General features: G+C 32.7%; 1 protein-coding gene across 1 annotated transcript; it reads left to right on the forward strand.

Annotated features, from left to right (window-relative positions):
• Positions 1–14,437: 14,437 nt before the first annotated feature.
• Positions 14,438–15,923, forward strand: LOC101954605 (sodium/potassium-transporting ATPase subunit beta-3). Its single transcript, XM_013365317.4, is given in 1 exon segment — positions 14,438–15,923. A coding segment is annotated over 1 exon segment (840 nt). The 5' UTR covers positions 14,438–14,590; the 3' UTR covers positions 15,431–15,923.
• Positions 15,924–16,336: the final 413 nt, after the last annotated feature.

The raw sequence follows: 16,336 nt of genomic DNA on the forward strand, positions 1-16,336 counted from the left end.
AGACTGGTGATACAACACAGGCTGCGAGGGAGGACAACGGTTAGGATGAGAACAAAGGGCAGTGTAGGATCAACAGGTGACAGCAAAGCTATGGAGAGGGTGTCACATAAATAACAACTTTTGTCTGAAAAAATGCATGAATTGAAGTGACAAAAGAGCTCAGAAAACCTGGAATATGGTAACAAAAATAAAATAAATTAAGGCTATACTCAGGGATCCATTGTCATACCCTAAAACTATACCAGGCCCAGTACTATTGTAGTATTTTTACAAATCCTCAAGGACATATATTACTTTTAAATACAAATGATTGTAGAATAGAAAGAGGAAGAAATATATCTAATCATTTCATATGGTTAGAAAATCTTGATGGCTATATGAGCTAAATCTAAAAATCATCTAAACAAATTTAGATATAAATGCATAGAAAAGACATTTCTAAAAAATTCTTTGCAAACTAAATTTCTACTGTTCTTTATTAAGATGGAATAATTTGGTTTATTCCAGATTCTACTATAGCAATTCATTATATCACATATTAAAGTTTTTAAAAAGCCTGATAAGTCCTATCATATAATTAAAGAGTATTAGCAAAGTAATGGGTAAAAATCTAATTTGCTAGAGGAAATAATACTTAATTAGATTCAAAACTCATTATCTAAAATATATATTAACCTGTTAATGTATAAAATCTTTTTTTTATTGTTGTTTTATTTTGTGTTTTGGTACTAGGGATTGAACTCAGGGGTACTTAAACACTGAGCCATATCCCCAGCCCTATTTTGTATTGTAATTAGAGACAGGATCTCATTAAGATGCTTAGCACCTCATTTTGGCTGAGGCTGGCTTTGAACTTTTCATCCTCCTAACTCAGCCTCCTGAGCCACCAGGATTACAGGTGTGCACCATTGTGCCGGGGCCCTTATGTATAAAAATCTTAATTTTATGCAGGAAGAAAGAATATTCTGCAAGAATCAAAACTGACTATAAAAAATTCAACACTCATTTTTTAAAAACTTGAATTAAACTAAGAATGGGAGGAAATATCTCTAATATACTAAAAACTATTTAAATATTACCTCATTCCAAAAGTATAGTGGGTTTGTAACCTTTTATGATAGAAAACAAAATATAGTTAGAAATAACTTCATCATTATTATTTAATTTGAAATTTATTATGCAATGTTAAAAAAATTAAATACTGGAAAAATTGTGAACATAAAATATTGTATCTTGTAAATTAAATATTATGGTTATTTGTATAGAAAGCACATGATAATACAGAGCAAACAATAACTATAAAATTCACAAATATAGTGGAAACATTTTAACAAGTCTTTTTAGTAATTTTTAAATAGGAATGTTATGTACTTGTAGTTTAAGAATTATACTAGTCAGGATTGAGCAAATATGAATTTGCAATGACCTTATGGTGAAAATGTCAAAGTGCTATTAAAGGGCGTGGAAGAAAAGTCATATAATTATGACATATATATCCACATGTATACAAAGTCTTGCTATTACACTGATGTTATTTGCCCAAAAGTAAACCTAAAAAATTCAGTGTCATTTCAATCACAGAGCTAATTAGACTAGAAATCTAATTCTTAAAGTAATTTGGAAAAATTAGCGACCAATCCAAAGTGAACAAAAATTTAGGGAAATGGGAACTTATAGAGACTGTTGATAGTTTAAGTTGGTATAGTTACTTTGCAGAAGAGGTTTGTAAGATCAAGTCAATTTGCAGATGAACATAAGTATCACGTGAGATTATAACATAGCCTTTTTACATGCCTAAGAAGTCTATGATCTAATTACAAAATTGTTTATATGAACAAACTGCTGATCAATATAAATGTCCATCAGCAGGAGATATATATATATATATATATATATATATATATATATATATATATATATATATATATATAATCTATTATGGTGTATTCATAAGGTATAAACCAGAGAGCAAAAGAGAAATACCTCATATGGGAATGAATAGGCAAGATCCAGAATGATATATAAAGCATGATAGATTTAATAGCATGCAAAACAACAATAAATATTGTTTATAGATATGTACAAATGTAACACACTATGAAAACATTTACTGCAAAGACACATTTCACTTTTATAATGGTGCTTATCTCTAGGAGAAAAAGTACACTGGGACTGAAAGGAATATAAAATGTTTTTTATCAGTCACGTTTGACTTCAAAATAGTTTTGAAAGAATTTGTTAAACATAAGAATTGATTATATATGTTTATTATAATACTCTATTATTTTATGAATATGAGAAACTTTTAATTAAAATTTATCCAAAGATATACTTGAGTTATTATTTTTCTAGTTTTGTACGTTAAACTATTTAAAACACAGTTCTCTTTGGGTTGCATGAAAATCCTTTTGTAAATTAGGCTTTATACAAAAAGTAGCTAAACATTAACAGATGGGGAGGAGTTGAACATTAGGTCTATAATGACTGCAATTAAAGAGAGGGCTTTAAGATATTTTATAGGTAGAGCATTCTCTGTAATGCAAGGAAAAAAAATAATAGACAGATGTCTCATTAGCTAATGCACCTCGTATATTTTTCTTCTGTAATTTTTGACAGCATCACCCAGCATCCCGAATAAGCATAAGAGTGAGTTTGGTTGTGAAATGAAACAAAATATAGAGGGTTTGCCATGGCTATCTTTCAATCTGAACAGATGACATTCATTCACTGGAAAATATATTGGGCTTGGTTAAAATTGCATGGTGATTTAAGTAGGGTTGGCATGTCTCCAGGACCCCTGGAGGGTTGTCTTTAGCTTTTGAATTTCCTAGAGGTGTTCCTTGGACTGGTGTGACTTGGTTTATCTCTATTCATACCATTCTCATTTTTTTACATAATCCCATGTATATCAAGAATTTTCTAATTAGAATATAATAGCAGCTATTTAATTTCAAATCTCCAGGAAAGTGTCACCTTGTCAGGGATTTTTAATGTGCATCGATAACTAAATAAAATGGATGATCTGAGGCCATATAACATGAAGGAGGTGAATTTATTGCTGTTAGTGAGAACTTTGACATCAAGTAATAGTTTTCTGCTTATAGTCTATATACTTCTCAGGCTCTATAGTGCTGTGTTGATCTTGTTGCCCTTGCCTGTTCTGAACTTTCAGAGATATAAATCATCTCTATTTTAGATTCAAAAGTTTTATACTTTTTCTTTTCATCAGGGATATTGGAGATGAAATTAGTTTCATTAGAATTTCTCCAACAGTGCTTGATGAAAAAGCATTATAAGTCTTTCCATATTATTAGTGTATTCGAAATGAAACATTTTGAGGAATTGAAATGAATGATGGATGTATATACAGTATTGGCCAAAACAGTTGCTGGAAATGGCCTTGCCACATGCCTGAGAAACAGGAAAATCCAATACCTTTGATCCTATGTTAAATGCACACATACAGTAAGTAAATAAGAGATAAATAAGTAACTGTGACTTTAAAAGTAGTGATAAAGTTTGGTTATTTTCATTAGCCAATGAGTCCATCAAGCAGGAATACTTTAAATCTGGTATACTAAATTACTATGTATAAATTTTTGAGAAAGTAAAGTGATATTTGCAACTCAAATGTGTATGGAAAGCAATGGTAATGAAAAAAGCATGAACCTTACAGTTAGGAAAATTATGGTGACTTTTTGGCTTAGGTGTCACTATTCTATTTCTGTTGAGTTTTGTCCACTGTTAATTGTACAATGATATTTTAGTGATTGTCGTGAGGATTTCATTGTCTGGTCTGCATTCAATTATCTCTAATTTTGCCAGGCACATAGTAGGGGACTCAAAACTATTTTTGAAACAATGGTATTCATATACACAAACATTCATGAATGCATGAATAAGTAAAAAGGGTATGGTCTTGCACAAAAGTGGTTAATAAGTATTTGTTACACTTCTTCTATTCCCTCTGCCTTCAGGATAGTTATGATCATTAAACAAGTGAACATATATATATTTAAATCTTAAAGAGCTACTGAAAAAAAGTGTCAGCTTTCTTTCAATATCGTTGCACACACGCCCGCATAAACATGTCTTTATCTAGCAGTCTATAAATGCATACTTGCTTCTAAATTATTGTACAACAAAATACTTAGCCACTTAGCATGGCAAAGACAAATGTGTAGTAGTTTAACAGCAAGTTGAATATCTGGCTATTATTTAATATATCTAAAATTAAACTATTCATTATACTTTCCATCCTCTCTGAGTCCCAGAGTATGTCCAATATATGAGATATAATTCAGCATTCAATTCTAGATGCTTATAAAATTCTTTTGTCTAGGTACATCTGTCACCTCCAACTTTCTGATACCTTACAGTTCTCTGATAGTAGAGCTATAACTTCTCTTATGCTATAGCACAAAGCTAAATATGTCTATCAAATTATATTAGTTAGAATGATGTGAAATTAATATTCCCTGGTATGTCCTTTCTTGTTACCAAGTGAACAATACTTTTACCTGTTATCATTACTATCATCATGCAAATATTCAGGGAAATCAAAATAACCTAGCTATTTATGAAAGACATACCTGAAACAAAAATAGTGACAAAAACTTGAAAAAAAAGATATGATTCACTATGCAAAAAATAACAAAATACAGTGGAAAAGCTATGAATATGACATAAAAGAAAAGTTTAAAAGAATTTAGTGAAATGAACAAAAAATTTTTTATTGATAAAAGATAAATTCTGCTGGGTACGGTGGTACATGCCTATAATCCCAGCAGATCCCCAGACTGAGGAAGGAGGATTGTGAGTTCAAGACCAACCTCATCAACAGTGAGGCACTAAGCAACTCAGTGGGACCCTGTCCCTAAATAAATACAAAATAGGGCTGGAGATGTGGCTTAGTGATTAAGTGCCCCTGAGTTCAATCCCTGGTACCCTGACACCCCCCCCCCCAAAAAAAGAGATAAACTCCATTGGAGAGGTATATCAGTTAAGAACTTTTAAGAACTTAAGAAATACAAAGAAAATATATATGATCACAGAAATTTACTCAGAAAATAAAAGAACAATATACAGACACATAGGTACATTTAGATATGAATCTTGTATGTATTTGGGTAAGATCAGACTCATTTCTCTGAAACTTCAAATAGTACTGATGGACCAAAAAGTTTCAGAATACAAATGCAATTAGGTTAGAGTCAGTGGTTCAGAAAGACATAATGATCTTCAGCTTCCTCCTGGGGTTCACAGGCATCACTTCTTGCTACTCATGCTTAACCTTCTGTTGTGGCTGGAGACTTGAGATAAAGCCTGTGTGAGTAGACCAAGCTTACCTGGTCACACAGGTTAGAGACCCTGACCATTCAGCTGCTGGCAGACCAGGCCTTCTGTGCAGTCTGCATGACTGCATAATGATTAGTAATCACTCATTCTCATCATGTAACTGATAAAAATTACATCAGATGAGTTAGGGTAGAAATTATAACAAAGCCTATAGATAACATAAAGTATAGAATATGCCTTTTATTCTTAAGTGTGGGATTTATGAAGAAGCTTGGGATTCCCAAGCATCACATGCCCAGCAGGCTACCAAAGATTTGCTACCCTAAATTTATATGCTCACAGATATCTGAATAGAAAAGATAAACAAAATAAAATATGTAAGGTACAGCTATGTCCCACATACCATTGAAGATATCTTTTATGGAATAGCTGGATCTATGAGTGTGTTAGACACTGCTAACATTTTTGGAGAAGGCACGGTAAAACTGCATCCATTCATTGCTGAAGGCCAATGGAGATTAACATCTTTAAAAAGATGCTCTACACTTTTGAATAATTTGATGTGTTAAAGTTTAATAATGTATCACAGCTGGAGGCCACAATGTTTTTTTTTTCATTGATTTAATATACTTTGTTAAAAATAATTTAAATGAAAATCAATTATTTTGACAGAATATTAAAACATGTTAGGAAGTACAGTAAAGATATTAAATTAGTTAGACCTTTTCATTCTGCAAATCTCTAAAATTAGTGAGATAAACAAATTTTTAAAAATCTTATTTATGAAATGAAGAAACATTTCAGAGTGTAGTACTTTCTTTCGGGTACTTAAAAGACAGTAACCAAGAAACTGTTGTAATTATGGTTGACCATTAATATGGGCCTTGAGACTGCGAACATTCTTTGTGAAGAATATGGGCTTTGAGACTGCCAACATTACTTCTGTAAAAGGGAAGAAAAACCCTGGGAATTATGTTTTTGTATGATTCTGGATTTTTTGATCTCATGCATATGATTTGCATTCTTGCTAGAAAAACAACAAAATAAAACAAAAAAAAAAAAAAGAGAAAACAATGAGAAGGAAAAAGACCCTCAAGTTCATCTTACCACTGTTGCTGGATTCTCATCCCTAGAACCTCTGTGGTCTTCTAATGCTCAGCAAGTGTCCATAAGTGTGTACTTATGGGTATTTGAATTCAACAGAACAGTCCATTTATAAGAAAACACCCACATGCATGACCCACTGTACATATGCACACTCACAAATACACATGACATCCCAATAACTGCCCAAACACAGGATTTACTTGATATAATCTCTTTAAAAAACTCAATATAGCCAAAACTGAATTTAACAGGTTGTAATAAAATTAATCACACTAGAATAAGTAATACTGGGATTTTAAAAATACTAGCAACAAAAGTAGAATATTTGAAGAGAAAGTAGAAAGAAAACCCTCAGTATTCCAACCTAAAGGATCTAGCCAAAAGAAACAATTTGGAGAATTTATAGTCTTGAAAACATCCATTAGGGAATTCGACACTGCCCATCCCCATTCCACCCTCAAAAGGTGACTAGAGATAAACATAGTGTGTGTGTGTGTGTGTGTGTGTGTGTGTGTGTGTGTGTGTATGTGTAAGGAGAGAGAGGGATAATCATCCCTCACTATCTATGGAGGATCATTCCATAACCTCTTCTGGATACCAAAAGTTACAGATGCTTTAGTCTCTTATATAAAATGGCACAGTATTTGCATATAACCTATAAACATTCTCCTGTATTATTTATCTTACCTAATACAATGTAAATGATAAGTTGTTGTACTTAATCATTAGTAAATATAGTTACATAGTAGTTATATTCCTTTGGGAATAAAGACAGGGAAGTTTATGTGTTCAGTACAGATGTGATTGTTTTCCTTAATATATTGGTTTTGTAGATATAGAACTCAGATATGGAGGGCAGACTATATATGAAAACCACAGCAGAATTAAAGAATTAAGACAGAAGCAGAAAATAAGACTTTCTTACAGTTATGCTATGAATTGAACACATTTTATAAACTTTTCATTCCACTGTAAACATTAAAACATTGTATACTGAATGTTTTAAATTAAAAAAAGGTTTAAAATTCAAGAAAAAATGAATTTCCAGGGATTAAAGTAAAAAAAAAAATCACCATGTTAAACTATGATTGGAACCTGAAGCTACATAAAATAAGACATGAACATAGCAGCCTGGTTCTCAACATATGTGTACAATATGGGCAGCCTGTGTATTGCAGCCTGTGTATTGCAAGAGGTAAAATTGGATCCACTGAAGAAAGTTTGCAATTGCCTATTCATGGATAGAACTAAAATAATTTTAGATCTTATCATCTCCCATATCCACTCCCACTCCTGCTCAAACTATAAATCAAGTTAAAAGAAAAGCCACAGATTGGAAGATTGTTATGATTATTGTAATTGTAATATTATCATTGTATAGGTTATAAAAAGGTACTTATAATCAATGAAAATAAGGGGAAAAGAGATTAAAAATAATAGTTCAAGAATATAAATAAAACATTCACAGAAGAGGAAATCCAGCTGTGTTTCTATTTACCTTCTCAGGTTCAGGGAAATGGAAATTGCTGAATAATGACATGCCATTTCCAGCTATCATACTTTTAAATTGGCTATATAATCTTTTAGTGTTAACTAGGATGTGAGGAAGTAAACATTCTCATGACCTGCTAAGAGCTGTGTTTAGATGACCTTTGCTGTATATAACTTATTAACAAAGTTTCAAAAGCTACATGAAATAAATATATTTTAGAAAATGACAAATTGATTCAAGATTCAGATCTATTATACACTAATAGATCAAATATGTTAGAAAAAATTGAAAATAGGCATAAGAATGCTGTGAAAATGTAGTAGGCTTACAAAAGTTCAGGATCATTTTTTGATTAAACCATCCAGTATAGAATATTTGTTTAATATGTCATATTAACTATTCATAATGCACTTATTTCCCCATAGGACATATAATGTCAGCTATGATACAAAAATTAGAGAAATAATACATAAAACTTATAAAACAATATTATTTATAGAAATCCAAATATCCCAAATACAGTTTTTAATTTAAATTTCAATATATTATAATAAATAATCATAAACAAGAGATTATCCTAGTGATAAAATGGTATTTCTATATTTTATTGTATTATAAACTGTTATATTAAGAGAACAAAACATACTGTAAATATAATCTCAGTAGTTGAAAAGCTACATAATATAGTTCAACACTTAACTTTTTTAGAACCTTATGATATGCTGATAAAATCAGTAAAAATGGCTAAATATATTCACATATATAGATAGATACATACATAAAATAAATATGCATTTATTATCTATCTATATATAATTTCAGCCAAATTTATTGTAAAAGATCAGGCAGTAAAATAATTTTAGCTGTGTTTCATATTCAAGTCTGCTCAATATTGCTGTATAAAAGTACTTATGGATGATACGTAAATAAGTGATGATGGCAGAGTTCCCAGGAAACCTTACTTATTTATAATAACCAGCAACTGGGAATTCAGTTCATGGGTCCTAGTTTGCTAAATTCTGCCATAGAAACTCTGTTGAGACTTAAACTCATGCATGAACAATTAGAAATATTGCCACAAAATTTAGGAACAATATATAGACACACATTTTCTTAATCCATTTTAGTTGCTATATGAAAACACTCTAATTTAGGTCAGTTATAAACAACAGAAATTTTGTTTCTCCCAGTTCTGGGGGCCAGGAAATCTTAGATCAAGGCAAATTTGTTCTTTGAGAGGGCTCTTTACTCCTGACAGCTACCTTCTTACTTTAACTTTACTTGGCAGAAGAGCAGAGGATTTTTCTTGAATCTCTCTGGTAAGGGGAAACTAATTCTACTCCATGTGGCTCTGTCTTCATGATCTAATGGTTGATTAAACCATTCAGTATAGAATATTTGTTTAATATGTCATATTAACTATTCATAATGCATTTATTTCCCCATAGGACATGTAAGGTCAGCTCCTAATATAATCAACAAGAGGTCAAGAATTTCAGCATATGAATTTGGGAGTGGCATAATCCCAAATAACACAATCCCAATGACCTACTTCCTCCAGCTATGCCTCTTCTCCCACAGTTACCACCCAGTAATCATTCAAACTATTAAGGAAGCAAATGGGTGAATGCAATGATTACGTTACAGCTCTCATAATCTAATCATTTCACCTCTGAACATTTCTTCATTAGCATGTGAGTTTTTACAGCTGTCACCTCATATCCAAACCATAACAGAAGCTTATATCTAAGATCAACTTTACCACTCTATGCTCGTTTCATGTATTATCCTGGTTTTGTTCTAAATAGTTGACATCAAAGCATTTTGGCCAACCCCAACACAACCCAGGGTTTGCTATTTTCTCCAATAAAAATGTGTATATGTCTTATATTTTGAATATACTTTTCATGTTTCTGTGATATTCTAGGTGTAAATTCTATTATACCAATGTTGTTTCAGTCAGCTGTGACCAAAATTTGTGACAGGAACGGTGTAGAGGGGGAAAGATTTATTTTGGCTCTTGGTTTCAAAATTGAGTTCATGGTCAACTGACTGTATAGCCCTGGGCCCAAGGTAAGTCAGAATATCATGGCAGGAGGGTATGAAAGGGAAAAGCTGCTCAGGACATGACAGCCAGGAAGCAGAGAGCTTTGCTTACCAGGGACAAAATATAAACTGGAATGACATGACCCTAGTGATCTACTTCTTCCAGTTACATCCTACCTGCCTACAGTTAATGCCCAGTTAATTCATATCAGTGAACCAATCCATTGATTAATCAAAGATTTCATCATCTCATAATTTTATAATATTCTATGTAATATATACAATATTATATATTATTTATATATTACACCTCAATATTATATGTTACATATAATATTGTATATAATATAATAATGTAATTATTGTATTATATGATAATTATAATTTATTATATTATATACATATTTATAATATTCATAATCTCTGAATATTCTTGTATTTTCTCACACATGAAATTTTGGAGGGATACCTCATATCTAAACCATAACAAATGTAGAATTCAAAACATATTAAAGACATCATTCAGCCTCTATTGCTTCTTGTTTCTAAAGGCAAATGATTAGAGTTTAGCTTCTACTATGAAAGAACACATATGGGATGGAACTGAGAACTGAGTAAAATGGAAAAAGAGGTTGGACGAAGGGTAGTCATTTTTGTTGGCTTATGTTTAGCAAAGACAGCTGAGTTCTAGAGTCAGCCACTAGGAAGACAAATTCCTGATTCTATTACTTTATGATCATGACAAAGGCAGTATTGGTACTACATCCCTACATCAAAACAACAACAACAAAAAACAAACAAACAAAAAACTGCAGCTTTGGCTTCCAGTTTTTATAGTTTCCTTCCTAAGCATGGAAGAAAGTACAAATCTGGAAACAATATTGATGTAAGTAGTTTCCTCAATCATATCTTCCAGTCAAAGAGAGAGCAGTGAATCTTGCCTTAAGGATCTTTCTTGGCATGCCTTTTATGTTCTTCAAACTCTTTATATTTCCCAATAAATCTCTTTCTGATGAAATTATCTATAGTGGAGTCTATTATTGGCAACTATGATTCCTAATGGAACAAACTGCTGTGGGGTTGGTAACATAGAGGCCAGAAACAATGAGATAAAAAACATTGCAAAAGAAATGATTATTATTGTTACTATTATTATTATTATGTAAATTATTTATGAATGCTTAAAGTTGTTTATAATTTTGTAACATTCTGGGTTCAGTGATAAATTGTTTGCTTTGTTTTGTTAACACCCATCCACACCTCAACATGAGCCGGCATTCCAAAAGGATACAAGAGGCTGACACCAGAACCACTATTCTAGTTTTTACTGGGTGTTTGTAAAACTGATTTTCTCACATGACATGTTCTCAATTCTTTCTCATGGGACTGTACTTTGCTTAATAAGGAAAAAATTGGTGAGGAGTAAGTATATAAAGTTTATTCTTAGTTTCCGCCTGTATTTCATGCTCTAGTCATTCAAATACCCTCACCTACAGAATTACTATAGGCAATTTATCACTGAGCATAGTCTCAGAGTGCTTAGATCAGAGTCCTCTTGCTTTTCATTTCAACAGATGCTAATCACAAAGGGTTCTTATTTGTTGTGGGGAAAAATCTCTATCCGTCTTTAACAGTCCATTTGGTCTCTCATTTTGCAGTAATAGAAAACCAGCTGTGTAACTAAAACACATGCATGACATAATTCTCATCAAATGATATTAACTTACTCAGGTAAAATATTGAATATACAATAACTTGAAAATAATGTATTATGAGCCACTGGTTTGCTTCAGTTTTATGTTTTATATACCTAGCCTAAATTAACATTTTACTAAGGAATAAGAATTTTAAAAGCACTAGTATAGTGTACATTCCATAAAGAACAAGGACAGTGTGTTAACTCATCTTTCATCAATGTGACAGAAACAACAACAACAAAATAATAAGAACAACGTAGAGGGGTAAGTAAGTAACTTCTGATATCAGAAGTTCAGTCCATAGAGAGCTGACTCCTTTGCTCTAGGTTCAAGATGAGGCAAGAGCATTCTGGTTGAAGGACATGGTGAGAAGTGCTGCTCCATTCATTGCATCAAGGAAGCTTCCTTCCAGGGCATACCCGCAGTGACCAACCTCATCCAATCACCTGCCTACTGTTATCACTTAGTCCATTCAAATTAGGACAGACTGATTTGATTACAGCTCTTGGAATCCAATCATGTCTCCTCCAAACAGAGAGATTTTTAGGGGACACCACATATCCAAACCACAACAGAAAAGTTCTTAAACTCATCTCCAAAGTAAATTTAAGGAAAAGAGCAAAAAATTGCCTGAATTGTTCAGAACTATCAGTCTTTTGTATATTTTAAAAAATCCCATTTCTTGAAGCCATAGGGGAAAGAAAGAATAGAAATGACTGAGCCCTAGAGAAGAGGGGATAAACATCTGATAAACAGAACTTTTTTTTCTAGAATACTCTGAGTTTCACCCTCATGGTTTCTGTCAAAGATAATCATAATAAAAAATAACTAAAACAAAAACAAAGAATGAATTTGCTTTGAATCAGTCTGCGTGTCCCAAATTCAAATTCTTCATTATATTAAGCTATACAATTTTTTAAATTTTTTTAGTCTGAGTCTTTCTTTAATTTAGCCTTCTGATAAAATATATTCAAACTTTTTAATTAGTGTAGAATATTTAACTAGTTTAAATTTAAAATTATGTGACTATTAAGTGGGAATTTAAAAAATAAAATAAAGAGGATTCCCTAGTTACCTTCACTCCCTTTCTACACTCTTCTGGAGAATTTCAGTACCCTGTATTGCATTATGCAACTTATCTCCTTGTTTCATTAAGTTCCTAACTCATAAATTAGTAAAATTTTTCGGTAAAGAATCATTTAGTGGATATTGTATGCTTTTGTCTCTGTTGCAAATACTTAACCGTATTGCACAAGCACAACCACAGATAATAATTAAACCAACAGATCTGACTATGGTACAATAAAACTTTTTGTAATATAAAAATAGGGATTAGACTAGATTTGGTGTATAGACTACTGTTTTCTGACCTCTGCCCTTAAATTAATTAACCAATCAATCAAAATAATTTGTTTTAAAAAAGCACACCACCAGTTTGGTAACTGTAACATTTAAAATATTCTTTGGAGATGGATATAGTGGATTTTTTAATGTCAGGTAAATGTTATTTAACAAATAATATCAAAGGACATTAGATTTGGGGTCCAAGGCAGAAAAGCAAGTAGTGGTTTCAACATTTACAAAACAAAATGTCCAGAAAATCAAAAGCTTTTGCATAGGAAATATGGTCAGGAGAAAACAGGTGGTTATTTGCTCCTTCAGAGCATTATGTTCTAAATTTATAGACATTCATCTTTCTCTTCTGCTTTCTTTCCAAAATCCATTTGATGAACAGACTTGTCTTCTGGTATAAAGACTATGGATCATTTGAATGAAGTAACCTGAAAAGGATGAATATTGAAAAGTGTTCAAATGAATTGAACTTAGCACTTAGCTTGAAGGAGTCTTTCAATAAACAAATGTTTTGGTATCTTTTTTTTTCTTTGAAAGGTAATTATTTATTATGGTAGAAATTACATAAAATACACATTGATTTATTGTGCATGTTTCATGTTAATTGAATCTTCAAGTTGGATAGCTGCTATAACTTGATATATTTACTTCTTGGTATTGTCTTGGCAATATATGCAATTTTTGATTTCTTATTGAGGATAATGCATATAAGTTTCAGAAATAACCTTTAAGCACCAAGACAGAACTTTTGATGTCCATTTTGATTGTAGTTATTTTAGGCTTAAAACAGCCAAGATCCCATTCCACATGAAAACATACACTAACCCTCTGAGAGTTGTCAAAAGAAACATTAATTCCCCATATTCATTGATAAAGACAATTTCATTTTGCTGCTGCTTCTTTCCTCTTCATTTCTTTCTTAATAGTTTTATTTACATGTATTCATGCTAGACATACAAAATGACATTAATGCACTTCTAAGAGTTTGGAAGATGATAGAGCAGAGCATATCAAAACTATCCTAGAATCTGTGTCAACATTTATTCTTTATCTCGAAATAAAGAAATGAAGATTATTAATTTGAAATAAACATGTATTTATAACCATTAATAAAACATGCTTAACATACATACCCATGTTTTATAATACACATTTATCCACTTATATTTAATGTATAGATTGACATTAGTAACTTCACTTAGTTTCTATTAAAGATGACCCTGTCTCATATGGAATTGCCAATATATCCTGAGCAAAGAGTCAATATTCCCTGATGTGGAATGCATGACTATAATTGCTGTGGAAAAGTCTCAATATGTCTCATTTTATATTATGTGTTGTGAGTGATTTTATTTTAAAATAGCATGCCAATTAAAATATAAACTTTTTTCCAAGCCACTAAAGAAATATCAGAAAAGCAGTAAAGAAATTTCAAGAAGGTCGGCTCGAGTGCTCCCGGTGAGGAGGAGGTGTCCTCGGCTGTGCCGCCCTCCGCCGCCGTCGCCGGGCTGCGCCGCTAGAGCCGGGACGCGCCTCTGCGCTCCTCGCCGCCTGCACCCCCGCGGCCGCCGCTCCCCTCGCCGTCCGCACACCCACCATGACGAAGAATGAGAAGAAGTCCTTCAACCAGAGCCTGGCCGAGTGGAAGCTCTTCATCTACAACCGGACCACCGGAGAGTTCCTGGGGCGCACCGCCAAGAGCTGGGGTTTGATCTTGCTCTTCTACCTAGTTTTTTATGGGTTCTTGGCTGCACTCTTCTCATTCACAATGTGGGTTATGCTTCAGACTCTGAACGATGAGATTCCAAAATATCGTGACCAGATTCCTAGTCCAGGACTTATGGTTTTCCCAAAACCAGTGACTGCGTTGGATTATACATTTAGTGTATCAGATCCAAGTTCCTATGAAGGGTAGGTTAAAGACCTTAAGAAGTTTCTAAAATCATATTCTGGAGAAGAACAGAGTAATCTCAAAGTCTGTCCTGATGGAGTTCCTTTTGAACCAAAGGGTCCAGTTTATACTGCATGTCAGTTTCCTCTTGCCTTACTCCAAGAATGCAATGGTATAGATGATCCTGATTTTGACTATTCCAAAGGAAAACCTTGTATTCTTGTAAAAATGAACAGAATAATTGGATTAAAACCTGAAGGAGATCCAAGGATAGAATGTGTTCCAAAGGATGGAAGCACAGCAATTGTAGAAACATATCCTAATCTTGGAGTTATAGACTTAAAGTATTTTCCATATTATGGGAAAAAACTGCATGTGGGATATCTGCAGCCATTAGTTGCTGTCCAGGTCATCTTGGGATCTAATAGTACCAGGAATGAAGTAACAGTTGAGTGCAAAATTGATGGATCACCCAACCTAAAAAACCAGAATGATCGTGACAAGTTTTTGGGACAAGTTGTGTTCAAAATTATAGCACTTGCATAGTATGTGTAGGATGTCTCTACAGAATAAATGTTGTGTTGTCTGTCTTCATTTTGCATCAGCTGGACTTGCCATTCTAGAATTGAGACCACCTTGGAGAAGGTGTGTGGTACATGACACTGGGGTGACATCATAACGTGCTTCCAGATCATAGTGTTCAGTGTCCTCTGAAGTAACTGCCTGTTGCCTCTGCTGCCCTTTGAACCAGTCCATTCGCCTGATAGGGACCAGTGAACACCTGATTCTGAACACGTAGGATGGGGTCTTGCCCTCTTTTTATGTGGTTTAATTGCCAAGTGTCTAAAGCTTAATGTGCTGTGCTATGTAAATATTTTATGGATTTAACACTGGTTAACTGTCATATTTTGATGCCAACAAAGTTTTAGGGATAAAATGGTACCTGGCCAACATCAAGTGACTTTATAGCTGCAAGCAGTGTGTGTGGAGAAGTTCTGTATGTGAGGAGGAAAAAAAGAAAATAAAAGTGGATCTAAAAGTGTAAAAAAAAAAAAAAGAAATTTCAAAAAGAATAAATATCATCAACTATTGTTTTAAAAAAAAACAATCATTTATTATTGTTTTAAAGAAACTACTTAAAATTATGTTTTAAAGAAACAAATTTGTTTTGTGGAATATTTTTATAAACACAATTCCCAGTTGAAAAAGTGGCTTGATTAGAATAAAAAATAAACAAGCATTTCAACCACTGAAAGGGACTCTAAGTAGATTTCATTATTACTACCTTTTTCCTATTCCACTATTTCCTTCCCTACTTCTGTATTGAGATGAGTTCTTGAAGTTCATCTCCCATCATGCCACTACCTCTGTAAACATTCCTTTCCTGAAAGAATTGTGTTCACCACTTTGTGATTATATTATTTTTTCCTCATCTTTCAACATTTTACTAAA

The sequence above is a fragment of the Ictidomys tridecemlineatus genome, chromosome 12, assembly GCF_052094955.1.
Source record: "Ictidomys tridecemlineatus isolate mIctTri1 chromosome 12, mIctTri1.hap1, whole genome shotgun sequence".
NCBI lineage: Eukaryota > Metazoa > Chordata > Mammalia > Rodentia > Sciuridae > Ictidomys > Ictidomys tridecemlineatus.